General features: G+C 39.2%; 1 protein-coding gene across 1 annotated transcript; it reads left to right on the forward strand.

Annotated features, from left to right (window-relative positions):
- Nucleotides 1-1068: 1068 nt before the first annotated feature.
- LOC121379932 (monocarboxylate transporter 14-like) lies at nt 1069-23822 on the forward strand. Its single transcript, XM_041508623.1, has 5 exons — nt 1069-1158; nt 15196-15466; nt 17785-17928; nt 19676-20452; nt 21348-23822. Exons 2-5 carry the CDS (start codon nt 15280-15282, stop codon nt 21716-21718), a joined length of 1479 nt encoding a protein of 492 aa, XP_041364557.1. The 5' UTR covers nt 1069-1158; nt 15196-15279; the 3' UTR covers nt 21719-23822.
- Nucleotides 23823-24138: the final 316 nt, after the last annotated feature.

Raw genomic sequence — 24138 nt, forward strand, 5'->3', positions numbered from 1 at the left:
GATTTTGTTTTCGTTAACTGATTGGAATATATTTTATTTCAAGTACCGTAACTGAAAAATATAAAATGTTCTTTACATAAGTAGGCCTATCGTATTCGTGTTTTTGGCGATGGTATATATTTTTGCATACCGCTGTTGCACGAATTTTATTTATGAACTAGTGAGCCATCTGGTTTTCAAAATATTATTATAATTATAATTATTTTTATATTTTTTTATTTACTATTTAATTTACTATTTAATTTATTATTATTATTATTATTATTATTATTATTATTATTGTTTTAACATACAACGCTAATGGAGTCATATATTATAGCAAGATCCATACACGAATACACAGCCACTGGCGTAGGAAGCTGGGGGATGGGGCAATGGGGATGTGCTCCCCACTTTGTAGAAGCAGAGATGGTTTTATATATTTCTACATATATATGTGTGTGTGTGTGTGTGTGTGCGTGCGCGCTCCCCACTTTTTGGCACCTTCCTACGCCCGTGACACGCCATACTAACCAATGTGTGTCTGTGCGTGCGTGTGTGTGCCTGTGTGTGCGTGCCTCTGTGCGTGTGTGAGTGTGTGTGTGATAGGATTTATAATGTTTGACAGTTTAAACTCTCACGCCATAGTGCTCTAGAATGCACTATTTCAAGAAGAACAGGTATCTTAGGAGCCTCCCCGTTGGTTAAATTCTAGAATCGCTCCTTGACAAATGATTTTTACGAGTACACAGTTTTTGAAAACTTTTGCTCTTCCTTCTTTTGGCAAAATTTGATACTCAGTCTTTAAAGAGTAAGTGGTCTCACATTATGTTAACGATCAAAGCGAGGTTCTTTACGGTATTGTGTCTTGCTGTGGCTTATTTATATTATACTGGTATTCAAATAGGGTCATGTACTTTACTGCTGTGTGACAGATAAACCTATATGTTTACAACGATAGTGCTCTCTGTCAGACGATGCATGTACGAAAAGACGCCAGTGCAACGTTGATCTACGTACGGCTTTAGATACATGTGAGCACTTTTCCGGTAAAACCTAGATGACCAGGATATCATAATATTGCAGGGACGGATCGAGAACTGGCTTGGAGGCGGGGCAAGGGGAAATGGCAGCTATGCGACCGCTATGCCTACGGGACGTCGTTATGAACAGTGTCAGGTATACGTTTCTTTGCGTGTTTCTGACTTATCGATCACACCGATACAGGTGTAGGAGCAGAACCTGGATTAACCCGAGAGGTAGACGGACATTTGGCAAGTTGTAATGCTCTATGATTATCAAAACTGTCCAAATGTCTGTCTTGCTCTCATACGGTCAAGGCATTGTCTTATTTAACGACGCACTCAACACATTTTAGTTACAATTATATGGGAAAAAAAGAGAAATGTTTTATTTAACAACGCACTCAACACTGTATTTACCGTTATATGGCATCAGACATATGGTTAAGGACCACACAGATATTGAGAGGGGAAACCCGCTGGTGCCACTTCATGGGCTACTCTTTTCGATTAGCAGCAAGGGATCTTTTATATGCACCATCCCACAGACAGGATACAGTTATATGGCGTCAGACATATGGTTAAGGACCACAGATATTGAGAGAGGAAACCCGCTGTAGCTACTTCATGGGCCACTCTTTTCGATTAGCAGCAAGGGATCGTTTATATGCACCATCTCACAGACAGGATAGTACATACCACGGCCTTTGTTACATCAGTTGTGAAGCACTGGCTGGAATGAGAAATAGCCAAATGGGTCCACCAATGGGGATTGATCCTAGACTGACTGCGCATCAAGTGAACGCTTTACCACTGGGCTACGTCTCGCTCCCTCATACGGTCAAAGTCAGGATTGTATTTGTATTGGGAAGGAGCAGGCCCTTAGCATAAGCCTAGGAGACAGGCAGGTGGGTGGGCAGTTGTCCCTCCCCCTCCCGGCTTGGAGCAAATCTACAAATTGGGGGGGAAAAGATGAGTTATTCAGGCAAAATGAGCTAACATGAAACCTTTTTATCATGTATTTGTATCATCCTTCACTATTAGTTGTAATCCATGTAACAATGCGTAGTGATTCGTTTGCAACCCTATATAGCTGTTTGGCACTAATGATAATATGAATAAATGCTGGACGGGCATTTTCTTTTAATTCTGGAGAAAATCAGTCTGCCATCCCCCACCCCCTACAAAATGGGAGTCCATACACCTATGGCCCATAGGAACCATATCGGAAGTGATTGGGGGGGGGGGGGGGGGGGAGAGACCATCGCTAATGGGAAGTCCCAGCCAGTGTTATACAACTGGTGTAACAAAGTCAAGTCTGTAGGATATTGTGTATTAAAGATCCCTTGCACTCTTAATTGGAACGAGTAACCCATTGCATGGTGAAATCAGGTTTCATCTCATTACCTGTGTGGCCCGTAACCATATGTCCACATCCATATAACCGTAATAGAATGAAATTAAAAACAGGACTTCCTTCCAATATCTATTGTTGCACAAAAAAATCCATACATTTTTGTCTTCAAATGGTGGTTGTACCCCCCTCCCCCTCCAGCCCTGTTCCTACAGCCTTGAAAGGGAATGAATGTTTAAGGACACCCCAGCATGAAAAATACATAGGCTGTTGGGTGTCAAACTAAGGTAAATGCATCAATGGTGTTAAGATCAATATTAATATAAGAATTACAAATGTTCAAATAAAACACAGTGTAAAGAGCTGCGCAAAAAATTCAAATATTACACATAGGTAAAATTAAAATAAATAAAATTCAGTATCACAAAGAAATTTCATTAAAAGTTCAGTATGGAATTGAAATGATTCCATCACATTTCTTCGACCAAATATATCTTTCCTTGTTTGCTTAAGAAGATTGCACGCCACCGAAATGTAGCGCACCGTCAGAGTACATGTACTAAAACTTTCTCTGGGTGGGAGCCGGTACCGGGTTGTGAACCCTGTACCAACAAGACTGGATGCGGCATGTACATGTAGTCAGACTGTTGCATCTGCATCTATCTATTTAACTTATTGTCGTGCTTATATCCAATTAAGGTTCAAGCACACTGTCCTGGGCACACACCTCAGCTATCTGAGCTGCCTGTCCAGTGAGTTAGTTGTTGTTGGTTAGTGAGAGAGAAGAGGGTGTAGTGGTCTTGAACCAACCCACTGAGTCGTTAAAACTCGCTCTGGGTGGGAGCCGGTACCGGGCTGTGAACCCTGTACCTACCAGCCTTATGTCCGATGGCTTAACGACGACACCACTGAGGCTGGTTGAATGTGGGGGATAGCAGCTAATAATTATATAACACTCTGATCTCTACAGGAACAAAAGTGAGGGGAGTGATTAATTGCTCCCATAACTTGGATGATGGGGAGCCATTTAGGATATTGAGCATTGATGTTTTACTGGCCTTGGTGATGTTGTGGTTAAGCCAACAGACATGAGCCTAGTAGGTACAGGGTTTGCAGCCCGGTACTGGCTCCCACCTAGAGCGAGATTTAACGACCACTATACCCTCTTCTTTGTTACTAACAACTAACCAGTAACAACTAACAACTAACCCACTGTCCTGGACAGACAGCCCAGATAGCTGAGGTGTGTGCCCAGGACAGCATGCTTGAACCTTAATTGGATATAAGCACGAAAATGAATGAAATGATGATGGGGAGGTATTTAGGATATGACCATATTGAGTATTGATGTTTTATCTTTTTGCAGTACTTTTATTTATTTTTTAATTTACATGCTAAGGGGAGGTAAAAGTTACTCTCCTTGAACTAGTCTCAGGGGAGTGATGGAGAGCAGGAGTGATAGCTCCCCTTAAACAGCCAGGTCTAAACACTATAGAAAGCTCTATAATATAGATATATATATAGATGTATGTATTTTGAAATGTTATGGTGGGGGCGAGGGGTTATCTAAAGTTAAGTAACATTTTCAAAACAACTGTCTCAGTTTTATTTATAAATTTAAATGCAACCAGTTAGCCCATGAAAACTAGGGGACCCAGGAAGGGGCTTAGACTCCTCCACTTGAAGACAGAAAGGTATGTTTTTTGGTATTACATTATATAAATAGATATACAAATATGGCTAGTGCCCTCCTCCCCTTGAAGTGAGCTTCCCACCTCAGATATCTTCCTATGGGCCTAGCCAGTAATTTTGATCGAGTATTTGAGAATTTTACAAAATGTTAAATGGGGGCAGGGAGTATTTAAAAAAATGTTAAATGGGGACAAGGCATGTTAAAAAAATGCCAGTTTTCATGTTATGTACATGTAAGTGTTGAACAGCCCCCTATGGTGCACATGACTAAAACCTACCCTGTATTGGGCTGTTCCATCATTAATCAAATGGGGGAGGCAGGAGGCGCATTCATTTATTATTTTATGCCTTGTTGCTTCTATAGTGTGGTTGGTTCGTAGACAAAAGTTGCCCCCTGTGATCAATCCTGAAACAGGTCTTAAATGGATTCAACACATTACTCTCCTGCGAACCTGACATGCTTGATGACCCACTGTCAGTATCAAATATGTTACATATATACCAGTATTAGCTAGTGTCAGGTCTGTTACATTCATATAAGCTTGAGTGTCGTTTAAACCGGAACATTTTAATATGTACTCTAGGAGCTGAACTGATGCATGCATCATAGGCACTTTTATCAAGCCCTCAGATTTGAGGCGGGTACTAAGGAGCTAGGTTCGAATCCTGGTCCCAGCTACCACTCTGAGAGAGTTAACAGTTCATTGGTGAGTAGGTTCAATAATGAAATGTTTTATGATTAAATTAAATGTGGAGGTGTAAGCTACACGTAGGCCATAATGCTGACTTCTTTGTCATTAACCACTAACCATTAAGTTATTTTTCTCAATGGGGGTGGGGGGGGGGGGGGGGGGATATAGCCAGTGGTAAATTGCTTGCATGATGCGAGGTCAATCTGGGATCAGTCCCCATCAGTGGACCCATTGGACTATTTCTCATTCTAGCCAGTGCACCATGACTGTTATATGAAAGACTGTGGTATGTGCTATCCTGTCTGTGGGATGCTGCATATAAAAAAATCCCTTGCTACTAATGACATTTTTTTAGCAGGTTTCCTTTCTAAGACTATATGTAAAAATTACCAAATGTTTGACATCTAATAGCTGATGATTAATAAATCAATGTGCTCTAGTGATATTGTTAAAAAAACCCAACTTAATTTATACACTGATAGCTGAGGTGTGTCTATTTTGTTATTTTTTTTTAACGAAACCTCTAGAGCATATTGATTAATTAATCATTGGTTATTGGATGTCAAACATTTGGTAATTCTGACACGTAGTCATCAGAGGAAACCCGCTACATTTTTCCTAATGCAGCAAGGGATCTTTTATATGCACTTTCCCACAGACAGGAAAGCACATACCAGTTGTGGTGCACTGGTTGGATCGAAAAAAAACCCAATCAATTGAACGGATCCACTGAGGTGGTTCGATCCTGCAACACAAGCACGTCAGGTGAGTACTCATCCTACTGAGCTAAATCCCGTCCCGAGGTGTGTCTAGAACAGCATGCTGCTTGCCCCTTTGTAAACACAAGAATCATCAAGAATTCTACAGACCTGCTATAAAATTATTCAACCTTTGTAAACACAAGAATCATCAAGAATTCTGCAGACCTGCTATAAAATTATTCAACCTTTGTAAACACAAGAATCATCAAGAATTCTGCAGACCTGCTATAAAATTATTCAACCTTTGTAAACACAAGAATCATCAAGAATTCTGCAGACCTGCTATAAAATTATTCAGCCTTTGTAAACACAAGAATCATCAAGAATTCTACAGACCTGCTATAAAATTATTCAACCTTTGTAAACACAAGAATCATCAAGAATTCTGCAGACCTGCTATAAAATTATTCAACCTTTGTAAACACAAGAATCATCAAGAATTCTGCAGACCTGCTATAAAATTATTCAACCTTTGTCAACACAAGAATCATCAAGAATTCTGCAGACCTGCTATAAAATTATTCAACCTTTGTAAACACAAGAATCATCAAGAATTCTGCAGACCTACTATAAAATTATTCAGTGTCGCTGACTGGTGCATCCATAGATCTCTTCAGGGGCGGGATGTAGACCAGTGGTAAAGTGCCCATTCGATGTGCGGTCAGTCTGGGATCGATCCCTGTCGGTGGACCCATTGGGCTATTTCTCGTTCCAGCCAGTGCTCCACAACTGGTGTTACAAAGGCCGTGGTATGTACTATCCTGTGTGTGAGTGATGGTGCATATAAAAGATCCCTTGCTGCTAATCGAAAAAGAGTAACCCATGAAGTGGCGGCGGCGGGTTTTCTCTCTCAATATCTGTGTGGTCCTTAACCATATGTCCGACGCCATTTAACCATAAATAAAATGTGTTGAGTGCGTTGTTAAATAAAATATTTCCTTCCACAGATCTGTTCATGTAAATGCATTTTAAATTTTTTATTAGAACATAAATATTACAGAAAAATCCCCATTAAAATTTCAAATTCAATTTTTTATTATTATTTTTTTTACATGCATTGTGATGAACATTCATAGGTGTTAGTAACTATAAACCAAGTTTTATCATTTTAACTGCATAGCCATAAATCAGGAGAAGAAAAACCCATTCAGTTTTAGTAAATGACAGTTGTTTAAAATGGTTGAACTATGGCTTATGGTAGCTACAATGTAGGATTAGCTGAAGAAAAATCATTAATGTACAGAGCCAGTGTACATTTCAGGTGACATAAAAATCAATGATATTTCCATTGCCATAGATACATGTAGATGAAAATATGTTGGTTTAATCATGTAGCAATGTTTAGTAAATTTGTAATGCAGTGTTAGCCAGAAACAAAGCTTTCATTCCGTGATACTGTGAAATCACTTTTGTTTGTGGTAGTTTAATTTTCATGTGATAATTCATGGAATAGTTTAATCAACACAAATTTAAGAACACAAAAAATGTACCACATGTATACCAGTACATGTACATTTAATTAAAAAAGAAGAAGTTTGTTTTGTTGAATGACACCACTAGAGCATGTTGATTTATTACTTTTATTAGATATTAGGTTTTATCATCGTTCTTGTCTGTCCATCTGTCTGTCCATCCATCCATCTGTCCCACATAGTTTTTCAGATGTGGTTTTTTTATTTTTTTATTATAGAATTCCTTGTGATATTGAGTTAAATTTTGTGAATAGCTTTATCATGTACTGTTGCAGATCAAGTTTGACTTTCATGTTGATTTACCCATTTTTAACGCAGTTATGGCCCTTGAACTTAGGAGATGTGAAAATATGTTTTCCAGACATTTTTTTCACAAAGCCTTGAGATATTGAGCTGAAATTTTGTCTACAGCTTTATCATGTAATGTTACAGATCAAATTTGACTTTCATGGCAATTTACCCATTTTCAACAGAGTTATGACCCTTGAAATTAGGAGTTAAGAAAATTTGTTTTCAGACTTTTGTTTTGCAATGCCTGAAGATATGGAGATGACATTTTTTAAGTAGCTTTATCACATACTGTTACAGATAAAGGTTAACTTTCTTGGTGATTTACCCACTTTTCACTGAGGTACAGCTCTTGAGTTTAGGAGATACAAAAAATTGTTGGGCCTGGTAGGGGACATGTATAGCTTTAGCAGTACTCGCAGAATGCTTGATAATCATCACCCATTGGATGTCAAACATATGGTAATTTTGACATATAGTCTTAGATAGGAAACCTGCTAATTTTTTCCATTAGTAGCAAGAGATCTTTTATATGCTCCATCCTACAGGATATCATATACCATGGCCTTTAATATACCAGTCATGGTACAGTGGCTGGAACAGGAAATAGCCCAATGAGCCCACTGATGGGGATCAATCCTAGACCAACCACACATCAGGTTTGGGCTTTACCACTGGGCTACGTACCAAATTTAGGATACTACCTTTTCATTCCACAAATTTAAGATCTCAATGAAATGTGGGGTTTTTTTTTTAGTAAAACCATAAACATTTAAGCCCACAAAAATAAAGGATGTCACTGTACTATATAGTTTTAAAATGCAGATTAAAATTTGAGTAGTTTTATTTTATCAGATACATTCTCACATTACTTGTATACTGAGCAACACTACAAATCCACCAGTGGTATACAACCTAGACTAGTTTCAAAGAATGAATGAATGTTTAACGACACACCAGCACAAAAATAAGGGTATCATTTACTGGTAAATGTTTTCAATGCTATTCATTATAGTCTGAAAACTAATAAGGCTATGTAAGTACAGTACCATATTCATTATTAAAAGAAGCAGGATTTTTCTAGATAGAAGATGCAATTTAACAAAAAATCTATTGTGTTGCAAAGTTGCAACTTTAACAAAAAGCCCATCTACTTCATACATTATTGCAAAGTAACCCAAATTCTCTAGTTGTCACAGTGATTCTTCATTTCTGACATTAAATTGTTTTTCCCCTTTTAATATATATGTGTATTAAAATTCCTGGCTAATGGATTTATATATAATGTGGTAAGAAATTACATCTGGAAACAAATGATACTTTAGACAATCTTGGCAGAGCTCTAGAGATGCACTTTTGTTGACATCCAGGCATGGGTCAGGGGGAAGATGTCAATATTATGTACCCCCCACCCCCACCCTTCAAACTACATTTCATTCATTTCAACTTATTTCCATGTTTATATTCAATTAAGGTTCAAGCACGCTGTCTTGGGCACACACCTCAGCTATCTGGGCTGTCTGTCCAGGACAGTGGGTTAGTTGTTAATTGTTAGTGGTTGGTGAGAAAGAAGAGGGTGCAGTGGTCTTACACCTACCCACCGAGTCGTTAAAACTCGCTCTGGGTAGGAGCCGGTACCGGGCTGCGAACCCTGTACCTACCAACCTTATGTCTGATGGCTTAACCACGATACCACCGAGGCCAGTGCTCAAACCACAAACTCGCTACTGACTCCGCTATAGATCCTACCAACCTTATGTCCGATGGTTTAACCACGATACCACCGAGGCCAGTGCTCAAACCACAAGCTCTCTACTGACTCCGCTATAGATCCTACCAACCTTATGTCCGATGGCTTAACCACAATACCACCGAGGGTAGTGCTCAAACCACAAGCTCTCTACTGACTCCGCTATAGATTCTACCAACCTTATGTCCGATGGCTTAACCACAATACCACCGAGGGTAGTGCTCAAACCACAAGCTCTCTATTGACTCCGCTATAGATCCTACCAACCTTATGTCCGATGGCTTAACCATGATACCACCGAGGCCAGTGCTCAAACGACAAGCTCTCTACTGACTCCGCTATAGATCCTACCAACCTTATGTCCGATGGCTTAACCACGATACCACCGAGGGTAGTGCTCAAACCACAAGCTCTCTATTGACTCCGCTATAGATTCTACCAACCTTATGTCCGATGGCTTAACCACAATACCACCGAGGCCAGTGCTCAAACCACAAGCTCTCTATTGACTCCGCTATAGATCCTACCAACCTTATGTCTGATGGCTTAACCACGACACCACCGAGGCCAGTGCTCAAACCACAAGCTCTCTACTGACTCTGCTATAGATCCTACCAACCTTATGTCCGATGGCTTAACCACAATACCACCGAGGCCAGTGCTCAAACCACAAGCTCTCTACTGACTCCGCTATAGATCCTACCAACCTTATGTCCGATGGCTTAACCATGATACCACCGAGGGTAGTGCTCAAACCACAAGCTCTCTACTGACTCTGCTATAGATCCTACCAACCTTATGTCCGATGGCTTAACCACAATACCACCGAGGCCAGTGCTCAAACCACAAGCTCTCTACTGACTCCGCTATAGATCCTACCAACCTTATGTCTGATGGCTTAACCATGATACCACCGAGGCCAGTGCTCAAACCACAAGCTCTCTATTGACTCCACTATAGATCCTACCAACCTTATGTCCGATGGCTTAACCATGATGCCACCGAGGCCAGTGCTCAAACCACAAGCTCTCTATTGACTCCGCTATAGATTCTACCAACCTTATGTCCGATGGCTTAACCATGATACCACCGAGGCCAGTACTCAAACCACAAGCTCTCTACTGACTCCGCTATAGATCCTACCAACCTTATGTCCGATGGCTTAACCATGATACCACCGAGGCCAGTGCTCAAACGACAAGCTCTCTACTGACTCCGCTATAGATCCTACCAACCTTATGTCCGATGGCTTAACCACGATACCACCGAGGGTAGTGCTCAAACCACAAGCTCTCTATTGACTCCGCTATAGATTCTACCAACCTTATGTCCGATGGCTTAACCACAATACCACCGAGGCCAGTGCTCAAACCACAAGCTCTCTATTGACTCCGCTATAGATCCTACCAACCTTATGTCCGATGGCTTAACCACGACACCACCGAGGCCAGTGCTCAAACCACAAGCTCTCTATTGACTCCGCTATAGATCCTACCAACCTTATGTCTGATGGCTTAACCACGACACCACCGAGGCCAGTGCTCAAACCACAAGCTCTCTACTGACTCCGCTATAGATCCCACCACCTTATGGACAGGAATATTTGTTCAGTGATACATCAGCACATTTTGAAACTTCATGTATGACCAGAGACGTATTTGAATATTTGGTGCCCCTAGGTCACTAATATTGATTGGGGTGGTGTGGTGTGGTGGTGATTATATTGAATAACCAGTATATTCTGCTACTAACTGGAAACATTTAGGGATAGGTGGATAAACATGAGCGGGGTGGGGAGGGCAGATGGTTCTGGCATAAAGAGTAGATTGTAATACTCAGTAAAAAAAAATTAGGGATAGGTGGCTAAAAATTAGCAGCAGATTCTACTATTTAGTGGAAAAGTGGAATTGCGTGGGTTTTTTTTTTCAAAATGTTTTACCGCCCATAAAATTTGGTGTCCTAGGCCTGGGCCTAGTCGCCATGTGTACTAATACGGCTGTGTGTATGGCTATTTAGTGTCTAATATGGTTATACAGTGAAAGTCTAGTCGCCGTGTGTACTAATACGGCTGTGTGTATGGCTATTTAGTGTCTAATATGGTTATGCAGTGAAAGTCTAGTCACCATGTGTACTAATACGGCTGTGTGTATGGCTATTTAGTGTCTAATATGGTTATGCAGTGAAAGCCTAGTCACCATGTGTACTAATACGGCTGTGTGTATGGCTATTTAGTGTCTAATATGGTTATACAGTGAAAGCCTAGTCGCCATGTGTACTAATACGGCTGTGTGAGTGGCTATTTAGTGTCTAATATGGTTATGCAGTGAAAGCCTAGTCACCATGTGTACTAATACAGCTGTGTGTATGGCTATTTAGTGTCTAATATGGTTATACAGTAAAAGTCCTCTAAACTGGACACCTTTGGGACGAAGTAAAACATCTGGTTTTAAGAGGTACCTGCTTTAGAGAGGTTATCTTCTGCACATATATTTAAAAACAGACCATGAAAAACGTCCGGTTTTGAGGGAATTCCAGTTTAAAGATGGTCCAGTTTTGAGAGGTTTCATTATATCTGTATTTTGACAGTTAGTTGAGAATGAGAGAGAGAGAGGAAAACTGCTGCCAACACATGAAGCAGCAAGGGATTTTTTATATGCACTTAACCATGGAAAGGGCAGTACATACCAAGACCTTTGATGTTACAGTTGTGGGGATTGATCCTATCACCTGTCTCATGACAGACGTGTGCTCTACGACTGACCTACATCCCGTCGCCATGTTATGGGCACAATTGACTGGACAGCAGGGCATCCAAGAGTCCAAAATATTGGACTCTTGTGCGAAACTCGACCCAGACCTGAGTACCCGAAACTAGATGATAATGAGACAAAGGAATAAAGTAAAATAGTATTATATATCTTAATTCCAGTGCTGAACATGGATGCCAAATCATACCATTGTATTGGATTCCGCACATTCGACTTTTGTTTTCCCTCCATGTCTTATAGCCCTATAATGTAATTGATGGCATGCGTATGGCAAAATGACGTAAACAAATATAATTAAATGAGAGTGCTCTTCCTTATATGGGTACTTGACTCCTGTGAACAGACTCAAGTCTTGCTAGACTCGGCCCGTGCCCGAGTACTCGAGTACTGATGAAGACCCTATTGGACAATGTTATTTTATGTGTCTAACAGTAAACATGTTTGTTATATATATATATACTCTTCAAAAGAAGAAACGCAAAACCACATTGTCGTAACATTTGGAGAATTGATTTAATTATTGAATGGTGAGTCCGATAATTACCAAATGTTGCAGGATTGTTCACAATTCACTCTAGTCCATTGTGAGTAAGTGATAGGACACACCACCAAGGTCAAGGTCATCTGGAGTCAATACCGGGTGTGGCCTCCGCGTGTGTTGACAACTGCCTGGCACCGCCTGCCCATTGAAGCAACCAGAGTACGGATGACGTCCCGGGGGATGGTGGCCCACTCGGCCTGCAAGGCTGCTGCCAGCTCGGGCAGGGTCTGGGGCTGTGGTTGTCGCTGTCGGAGGCGTCGGTCCAACTCGTCCCATAGATGCTCAATTGGGTTCAAATCCGGTGATATCGATGGCCAAGGAAGGACATTAATGTTGTTGTTCTGTAGGAAAGCCGTTGTGAGACGTGCTGTGTGAGGCCTGGCGTTGTCATGTTGGAACACTGCGTTGGCGTTGGCCATAACTGGAACGATGTGTAGCCGGAGGATCTGGTCAATGTAGCCCTGTGCATTCAGGTTGCCCTGCACGTGGACCAGGTCAGTTCTGCCAGTGTGTGAGATGGCTGCCCACACCATGACACTACCCCCGCCGAATCTGTCCACTTCCTGCACGCAGTTTGCCGCATAATGTTCACCACGACGCCTATACACGCGACATCTTCCATCATGACGTCGGAGCAGAAATCGGGACTCGTCACTGAATCACACCTGTCTCCATCGCAGTTGAGGCCATTGTCGATGAATCTGGCACCACTGCAGTCGGAGTCGACGGTGTTGTGGTGTTAAGATGACACCTCGAACTGGACGTCTGGCACGAATTTCTACCTCACGTAGGCGGTTCCGTACGGTCTGGTCGGATATCCTGCGCAAACCTGGTATTGCTGCGGCTTTGGAGGTGGCAGTAGTCAATCGTTCCCGAAGGTGGCGTACCCGGATGTAGCGGTCCTGCCCGGGGGTAGTGACCCGTGGTCGACCGGATCTAGGGAGGTCACGTGTTGATCCATGTTGCTGGTAACGGTCCCACAGTCTGGAGATGGTGCTTGGGGACACATGGAATGCCCTGGCAACGGCCGTTCTGGATTTGCCTGCGTCTAGTCGGCCGATGGCATTGTTTCTCTGCGGTTCACTGAGACGTGGCATGTCCTGGATTGTCAACTGTCGGCCAGATACAGAGGCCAGACAAGCGAACACCCTGCACTTTTATACTGTCGGTGTTCATGTTGCACGTGCAGACAACGCACGTGCAGTGGTGACATGGTTTGCACGTGGCTGCGTTTTTGCGAATATTCACATTTTGGAACTTTATTGTACAGTAGCTGCGTTTTATCGAATGTAACCGTGGGAATGTGTTTGGGACATGCAATGACCTTATATTCACAAAGCATGAACCGGTAGGAAACATAAAATCGGAGTTATAACCCATTTGTACCCTTTTGCGTTTCTTTTTTTGAAGAGTATATATGATATTTAATCAATGTACATGTATGCCATGCTATAGGCTATGCAACTATCCAGTAGTTTTCTGACTCACTAATACCCAACTCATCAGACTTGGTGACATTGTGGTTAAGTGAGGTGTGTGTCCAGGACAGCATGTTTGAACCTTAATTGCATGAAAATAAGTATACATGAAAATGAATAAGCTCAGTGGAAAGGTATAAAACCACTACACTGACTTCTCTCTAATTAAACACAAACCAATAACCCACTGCCCTGGACAGACGATGAAATAGGTGGAATGTATGTCTGAAATAACGTGCTTGAACCTTGATTGGATAAAGACAAAAAAATCAAGTTAAAATAAAAATTAAATGGATATATTTATATGGATCTAAGTCCAACTTCTTTTTTGAAGGCCTGTCTGAATTGAATCCAAATTACTTTTCTCGGAACTGATGTAAATACATGTACAGGATGCAAGCTCAGAGTACTTATTCAGATTGTGTATTCCAAATTCTATGACTTGATTTCTACTTCGCTTCAATCTAGGACAAATTTATTCAGGGAACTCTGAAGGTGGCCCCGAGACAGACATGCTTGAACTTTTCAAATTACTGGTTTGACAGATCAACATGCATATCTATAGGTATACTTTTAAATTATTTTTTTCGCTTCTAATTCTTTCTTTGATTTCAGATGCAGTTTACAACATATTGCAGTAGATCTTGTAGCTATATCTATGAGAAAATATCAAAATGTATGCTGCAAATGTGTTATGTTGTGCCACAGTGAAGTTTTACACACACACACACACACACACACACACACACACACACACACACACACACACACACTCTCAAAGTGTAATTTTCATTAACAAAATTCATGGAGTAGTTTAATCAATGCATTTAAGAAGAAGAACAACAAAAATACATGCATAAATATAACACAAGTCTATGATACTATCTTTTCATTCCACAAAGTTAAATACTCAGTGAAATGTTGTAGTTTTTTTCTTTATAATTCTTTCTTTGATTTCAGATGCAGTTTACAACACACACAAAAATCTGAAATCAAAGAAAGAATTACAATACATGCTGCAAATATGTTAGGTTGTGCTATAGTGATATTTAATACATATAATACAAATCTGTGATACTATATTTTCATTCCACAAATTTCAGTACTTATTGAAATGTTTATTTTATTAGTTTTTCACTTCTTGTTCTTTCTTTGATTTCAGATGCAGTCTACAACATATATGAGTATTGCAGTAGATCATATGTCGCTATATTGATGAGAAAACCGTGTCATCATAACCATCAAAATGTATGCTGCAAATATGTTGGGTTGTGCTATAGTCATGTTTAATACATATGTATAATACAAATGTATGATACTATTTTTTCATTCAATAAAGTTAAATACTCAATGAAATGTTGTTGGTTTTACCACTTCTAATTCTTTCTTTGATTTCAGATGCAGTTTACAACACACACCAGTATTGCAGTAGATGATCTGTCGCTATATCGATGAGAAAACCATGTCGTCCTAACCATCAGAATGCATGCTGTGAACGGAGTGACGGGTTTCGTCATCATCGTCTCGTCATTCATGATTCAAGTGATCTCGTTCGGTATAAGTTCGTCGATTGGCATCTACAACATGGAGTACCTCGACTACTTCACCAACGACGCCATCGCCGTGTCACTCGTATCAGCCATCAACATCGGTTTTTTCCAGGCCGCAGGTGAGAACATTCTCTTTGGTGATGTTCAAGGTGAGAACCTAAACTAATCATTTTGCAATAATTGTATTTGGCAAGTTGTAGCATTTTTGTCATAGATTCATTAAGGCAGGCCTAACTCTGCCAGTCGCCACAGTCACCAATTGCGAATTGTGAACACAACTGGCTAATTTTATTTTAATTTGGTGAAAGAATTTCATGTTATTATTGTTATTTTGTTGAAAATAATGGTGGATTTCTGCAATTTTTGGAGTTCATTAAATAATTTGGCAAAATGTTCTATACACCCAGAACTAGCCCTGATTAGGATTCTGTGCAGTTACCTGTATAGAACTGTTCAAGTGCGCATGTCACGGTCTTGGATTGATCCCCTTCGGTGGACCCATTGGGCTATTTCTCGTTCCAGACAGTGCTCCACAACTGGTATATCAAAGGCTATGGTATGTGCTATTCTGTCTGTGGGATGGTGCATATAAAAGATCCCTAGCTACTAATTGAAAAATTGGTCTGGCTATTTGTGCTCTCTTGCACTTGTCAAACATGGGCGGTCCCCTCTCCCACCCACCCAAACCCTTTCCTGTCCTGGGGGAATGAACCAGCACAAGTTGACACTTTCACCCATAACAGGCATGTGCTACAACAGCTTGCTCTGAATGTGCATGTAAAACCCTATGACCTGACCTGACCTGACCTGACCTAATTGAAAAATGTAGTGGGTTTCCTCTCTAAGATTATATGTAAAAATTACCAAATGTTTGACGTCCAATAGCCAATGATTAGTACATCAATGTGCTCTAGTCATGTTTTAAACACAGTAAACTTAAACAACTGTTCAAGAGAAAATTATATATCAGTTCAAGGGAGACAACTGTTTTTAATACCCACAATCTGCAGAATGAATAATTGAATGTTTAATGACACCCCAGCCATAGGCGTTGGAAGATAGCAGCAACTGGGAGGCCCACTTATTAAATGCGAGTTCATATTGTGCATATTGTGGCCCCTCAGTTTCAGAGTTGGGATGGGGGCAGTGCCCCACTGCCTCCACCATTTCCGATGCCTATGCCAGCACAAAATCAACTCAATAAATAATAAAAAAGTAATTTTGCTGTATTTGCCTAAAAAATAACTTCCAGCTGAAGTAGGGAAGATAAAAATATTATTTTCGCTAAGAAGAAAGAATGAAAGGAAAGGAATGGAATGTTAAGTTATTGATGCCTCAGCACATTTAAATCTGATTGTTTGACGCCTGATGTACAGTTATTGTCAGACGTAGGAGATAGGAAACCATCAACAATCACATAGGCTACTCCTGTTCAATAGCAGCAAGGGATAGTATTTTATGTGTACTTTTTTAAAAACAGGACAACACATACTGGGACAGATCTAGCTTCTCTGGTGGGGGAGGGTGGGGTGTGTGTGTATGTGTGTGTGTGGCGTGTGTGTCCAGAATAAAAAAGGCACAGTGGAATTTTAAAAGGGTCCATGGTAACAACCTCTGTCTTTTTAAAGTGACACATTAAAACATTTTTGCACTGTCAGAAATTGCTACAGCTGCCCTCTAATGTCATCCTGTGTGATGTCATTCATGTGGTTAGTTTGTGTACTGCATGAGCGGTGTTATGTAACAATGCGGTGAACAGTTCATCATGCTATATGCATAAGACAGCTTGTTTAAATCATTTATTACACCCATGTGATACGTCTTTTGGGATGTCATGACCTCCAATCACCTGAGCAACGATGTCACACAGTACAACTCTGCATAGATGTTATGTGAAAAGTGTGCACATGGTTCTATCGATTCATATTTTTAAATGGGAAAAATACTTCCTGTCAATTCTTACAAATAATGTTAGCAGCATAATATAACAAAATATACAGTGTATATCTTAACAATTTAGTTTAGCCTTAAATATGTTTATAATAGGGGCGAGACGGTCGGTTTGGGATCGATCCCTGTCAGTGGGCCCATTGGGCTATTTCACGCTCCAGCCAGTGCACCATGACTGGTACATCAAAGGTTGTGGTATGTGCTATCCTGTCTGTGGGATGGTGCATATAAAAGATCCCTTGATGCCAATCGAAAAGAGTAGCCCATGAAGTGGCAACAGCGGGTTTTCTCTGTCAATGTCTGTGTGGTCCTTAACCATATGTCTGATGCCATATAAGGGTAAATAAAATGTGTTGAGTGCATCATTAAATAAAATATTTCTTTCTTTCTGGTGGACTATGGTCTTTTTGTAATTTCTAAATTAAAACTAAACGTGATTTCATGTGTGATGTGTGTATTTAACTAATTTATCAATTACTACCAACAGGGCCACTCGTCAGTTTCCTGATGACTGTGATAGAACATAGAACCATCGTTCTGATTGGTTCTCTTCTTGGTTTCATTGGACTTGTCGTGATTCCATGGTTACCAACTTTGGAGTATTTGTACATTTTCCAAGGAGCACTAACAGGTATGTTTTTAATAAGAAATGAATCACTATGGTTCTATATGTCAACATTTGTATGGATAAATATGTAACAAATAAATCAACTTCCACTGGTGGGATTTGAACCATTGATCCTGTGGTTAGAGACCACTGATTCACCAAACTGTGAGACCTCTTACATTTTGCTAATCTATAAATATAAAGAACCACACACCAGGTGTTTTCCCATGTTGTTTTTTTACATGAGTTTATAGTGCACAAGAATATTATACCATGGTATAAATCTTGCACATTATAAGCAAGTGCAATAAACAACATGGAGAAAACAACTGGTTTGTGGTTCTGTATTTATTACCACTTTTGTAAAAGTTTCATTAAATAACACAACATACTTCATTAGGGTCTCCACGAGTACTCGAACACGGGCAGAGTCCAGCAAGATTTGAGTCCATTCATAGGACTCGAGTACCCGAGTACCCATACATGTGAGACAATGTAGAGCATTAATTTCAGCAGTAACTAATCAGCAATGCAAGTTACACAATAATTATATGATCAAGTTGTGCTAGTTTCTCTTTTAATCTGGCTGTCTGTTCGTCCGTCCATCATAATACAGAACACATCAACCGTGTTCTAAATGCAATACAATGGCATGATTTGACATTGATATTCAGTGCTGGAATTACTGCATACATCTACATTGCGGATTGTTTGCAGTTGGTTTGTAATAAATAAAATACTAAACTAGCTTGCCTGTCATACCATTTTTACGAAATTCGTGAACAGTGTTGATATCTGACTGACTTTCGCTCGTCAGATACCAAACATGGTCACTCATTTCATAAAAATGGTATGACAAGCAGCTCGTTTGGTATTCTATATATGATTGCCACTTGTTACATTATAGCGCTATGAGACATGGAGGGAAAACAAAAGTTGAAAGTGTGGAATGCAATACAATGGTATGATTTGGCATCCATGTTCAGCCCTGGAATTAAGATGCATAATGCTAGTTTACTTTATTCCTTAGTCTCATTGTCATCTAGTTATGGACTCATGGAGGCCGTAAGGTGGGGGTAGGTGGACTGTTACCTATTGAGAGAAATTGTGTAAGTGTATTTTTGGATAACTATTGGTCAGGGCTGATTATTTGTCCCCTACCAGTCCAACCATAGGTTTCGTCTCCATCCTTCTGTCTGTCTGTCTGTCTATCTGTTGATGTGTCCAACATATAGTTTTCCAGACTTTTTATTCACAATGCCTCCAAATATTGAGCTGATATTTTGTGTATGGCTTTATCATGTACAGTTACAGTTCAAGTTTGACTTTGATGGCAATTTACCCTTTATCCCTTGATATGGCTGGGCCTGGTAGGGAACATGTATTGCTTTATGTTTTTATTTCATCCCACCCTTGAGTTATGTTATGCTACCTATTATGACTCTGGTCATGATCACATTTTACCAGTAACTTCTGATATACTTAGTGAAAGCAGTAAGAGAACACTCGATATTGTAGACCATTCCAGTCTCTATTAGCGTCATAATGTCTGTGTCAAGTATAGAGATGTAATGTGTCTTTGACTGTCAGTAATATGAGATTTATTGTAGTTTTAAAGGGTATCTGATTGAGAGATGTTATGTTCTGTCTTGTTATTTACAAAAAAAGGGCTATGCAAAACGTCCAGTTTTGTTGAAAAATCAGTTTACAGAGGGTCTGGTTTTGAGAGGTTTCACTGTATTAAATAGACTGTTTCTTGTTGTTGTTTCAGGAATTGGTTACTGCTTCGTATTCGTCCCGTCTCAGGTCCTCAGTGGTCTCTATTTTGACAAGGGGCGGAGTCTAGCGACAGGAATCGTTACTAGTGGATCAGGTCTAGGGACGGCTATTTTTCCCATTCTTGCTGGAAATCTCATCAGATTATATTCCTGGAAAGGATCAATTTTAATTTTTTCTGGAATCAGTTTAAATCTGTTTGTCTTCGGAGGTCTTCTCCGACCTCTGCCGGAAGTGTCAAAGGCACAGATAGAAGTTGAAGAGAAGATTAGTGCTCTGTCCACAAAAGCCCTGAAGAAACCTCTGAAAAACTTTAGAGTCTTTACGAGTTTTTGTTTTGACGTGTTCTTCATCAACAACATTTGCTACAACCTGTGTGCCTGTATTCTTCTTTCATTTGGACCAGAGTTTTTCACCACCAAAGGCCTTACTAATATAGATGCAGCTTTCCAGCTGACAATTGCTGGAATCACAACATTTATTGGGGCCATCATTGGTGGAATCGTTGGAAACATACAGTCATTCAATCGCTTTGGAATGTACATGACATCTAACATCTTGGAAGGAATTGCAGTGATGCTTTTCCCACTGGTTCATGGATTTGGTGCTATATCTACTATTGCAGCCATCTTTGGTTTGTTCTTTGGCATCTGCCTGGGTCTTCTCGTCATGGTAACTATAGACATTCTTGGAGCTGAAAGTATGGGAGATGGCATTGGGTATCTGATGCTAGCTAATGGAATTGGAGCTTTTTTAGGACCAGTTTTGGCAGGTATTTACCTGTACGAACATCTGTGTTTATGAAATATGGTTTTCCAAATAATTTTACTAGAATTTTGAATTATGGATAGGCACTTTGTTTACCAAAATAATTTTGTTTTTGTTTATAATGGAGAATATACAAAGAGGTGTAGATTCATGAAAAATAATTCACAAGTCCTGTAGGGGTGAGTTAATTATTTTTCATAAATCTACATTTCTGAGTGCATTCTCCAACTTAATCCATCATTCATTAAAACAAATTGCATGACTGCTAAATTAACTTCTATTTTATCTTTTTTTAATGAAAATATTGGTTAAAATTGCAAAGAATATTTACACAAAAATTATAACCCAAAATGATAGGATCCTTTTGAACCTAACCTGAATGATTTGGTGAGGAAATCCTCAACAGTGGATGGCTGGCATTAAGTGAATGCACACCCTATGCCTGAACGTGTAAGGTTCGCTGTGTTTCATCAGAATATATTACTATCAGTAGTATTAGATTTATAAGGCTTAAATTTATTTGTTCGTGCAGATGTTTAACCTCATGGGCAAAATTAAGCGTTGTATTTGTTTACAGTGTACAAGTTTGTTCAGAAGTGGGTTGAAATCCCTGACCTGAATGCTTAAAAAGTTCAAATTGCATTGTTTCACAGGTTCAAAAAAATAATCTATACCTAGAACAATAGTGGGACATCATAGGTATGGATTAAGATGTTAGATGTTGGCCTATCTTCCTCAGAAACAAAGATCTGAGTAACATTTCTAGACACTGAAAAGAAATAAATTGATTATATTCATCAGTTAAAACTTTGGATTAATGGAACAATTTAGATGTGTACCACTGTTATGCATTAGTACAGGGTGATATATTAAATTAAAATATCTATCTTCTCTTTAAGGGACTTTGAAGGAGATGACTGGGGACTATTTGTCTTCGTTCTACGTTGCTGGAGGTGTTTCTATCTGTGGTGGAGTCCTCATGCTTCTCATCCCACTGAAGATCGTGCTGGCCAGGTGGTACGACACCGTCTGGAACATCACCAGCCCCCCAGATGAACTTCCTTTCAAGAAGGGACAGAAGAGTGAAGATTATAATAAGCAAAACAGGTCTCACAAAGGTGAGAGTTTGAAAAAAGGAGAAGAAAATTTGAGTTATGAGAATCTGACATTTCCAGCTGAAGAAGTAGAGGATGAGGCTTATGTTAAACTTACAGTGAAATCTGACAGTCCTAACCTTGAGGCTGAAGTACATGAATCTACTCGACTTTAAACCCATACCCAGTCCCAGCCACTTGATGTAAAAAGAAAAGGAAAAGTGTTTTTGAAATACTGGGGTTTCTTCTTGTTTGTTTTGTCCTCCTATAGATGAGGCACTAGCTAGAGATTCACTGTTTTACCAAATGTCCATTCGACCCTACATTGTGCAGAGACATGGCCCTGATTACATAATATTATTATGGTTTTCTCGTTCAGATTTATTATTATTATTATCATTATGATGATTATGATGATGATTATTAGTATTATTATTGTTTTTTAATTTATTACCGCAGATAAAACAGAAAATGTTCAGTGCAACAATAAATTTCTGTTTTTATTTTTAATTGGAATTTGCAGGACTTGCCTTGTCCATTGCCAAATCAGCCATTGATTGCTCATTTTTATACAAAGAGGCTACAACATTTAGTCATTGGCTAATAAAAGTTTCCATAAATCAACCACATTTTAATAATTTTCAAGCAAATACCTTACATAATTAAATATTAGCTAAACCAAAATGTGTTCCAGTGTGAGCCCAGAATTTGTAAAAACATTGCTAAAGATATAAATAGAGCAACAAAATTTGCCCACAGATACAAATGGTATCTGCTCAATGAGGATGGAATGACATTTTATTTTTTATTGGCTAATTCTACTAAACTCTATAATATTATATTCATTTTGTTATTTATAGTTTTAAAAAGCAGTCAATACAATAAAATTTCATTCTTCAAGAAGCAGATGGTATCCTACCATAAGTGTTGCTATTTTATTTATATCTTGACTAATATTTTCATAAAACTACACAAATGTCATAAAATGTTCCTTCCCAAAACACTTTTCATTTTATTTATACCGGTACATCAAGTGAAACTGAAAATAGTATTGACAAGAAAACCATACTTTTAGTGGAGACTGGAACAGGGTGTAAATAAAGCATTTGTGATTCTACAGCTAGCACTGTACTTGCAAAACTTTAACGTCTAAACTCAGGGCTTTAATTCTTTTGCTTTGAGGGGCTGGATTTAGCTCTTTATAATGTGACTAGAAACATACACTAGGTGTACATGCCTCATCAGTTAATGTGACTAGAAACATACACTAGGTGGACATGCCTCATCAGTTAATGTGACTAGAAACATACACTAGGTGGACATGCCTCATCAGTTAATGTGACTAGAAACATACACTAGGTGGACATGCCTCATCAGTTAATGTGACTAGAAACATATACTAGGTGGACATGCCTCATCAGTTAATGTGACTAGAAACATACACTAGGTGTACATGCCTCATCAGTTAATGTGACTAGAAACATACACTATTGTCCGAACCAAATTGTTAACAATCAAATCTTGATAAGAAATGGCATACAACTGCTATGTAGCTAGTTGTGTATCAAATCTTGATAAGAAGTGGCATACAACAGCTATGCAGCTAGTTGTGTATCATATCTTGATAAGAAGTGGCATACAACAGCTATGCAGCTAGTTGTGTATTAAATCTTGATAAGAAGTGGCATACAGCAGCTATGCAGCTAGTTGTGTATCAAATCTTGATAAGAAGTGGCATACAGCAGCTATGCAGCTAGTTGTGTATCAAATCTTGATAAGAAGTGGCATACAGCAGCTATGCAGCTAGTTGTGTATCAAATCTTGATAAGAAGTGGCATACAACAGCTATGCAGCTAGTTGTGTATCAAATATTGATAAGAAGTGGCATACAACAGCTATGCAGCTAGTTGTGTATTAAATCTTGATAAGAAGTGGCATACAACAGCTATGCAGCTAGTTGTGTATCATATCTTGATAAGAAGTGGCATACAACAACTACTGTATGTAGCTAGTTGAATAAAGTACTTTTTGTGTAACACATTTTATGTATATAGTTTTATGTAATATTGTTTGGGGTCATTTAATAAATGAGATATCTGTGCTGCTGTGCTTATAACAATTTGAAAACTTGTTTTGGGCACATTTGGTTAATGGTATAACACTCATTGGGCACACAAACACACAACGTTGTTTACACATTGTTCTGGTTGGGGTAGGATCTACATGTAGCTTGGTCGACAGATGCTATGGTTGTAGGATCAAACCTTGATGGACCTATTCTTTGATAACCAATGATTAATAATAAATCAATGTGCTCTAGTGGTGTGTGTTTTCTTCTAAAAGTTTTAACCTTTTTACCATTAATATAATATTACCTTTTATATATTATATGTATTGAATTTAACAATATAGATATTTTTTTACAGTGCCATGGCAAAAATAATGATTATTGATTCCTAAAAGGCAAATATTTTTTAATATGAACTACATTGCATTTACTATCATAAATATGGTTTCAAGTTATTTTTACCAATTTTGTTACTCATTTCGTTTTCATAAACTACATTTTTTCCTACTACCTCAAGATAAAAAGGCA

Source organism: Gigantopelta aegis, chromosome 8 (assembly GCF_016097555.1).
Source record: "Gigantopelta aegis isolate Gae_Host chromosome 8, Gae_host_genome, whole genome shotgun sequence".
Classification (NCBI taxonomy): domain Eukaryota; kingdom Metazoa; phylum Mollusca; class Gastropoda; order Neomphalida; family Peltospiridae; genus Gigantopelta; species Gigantopelta aegis.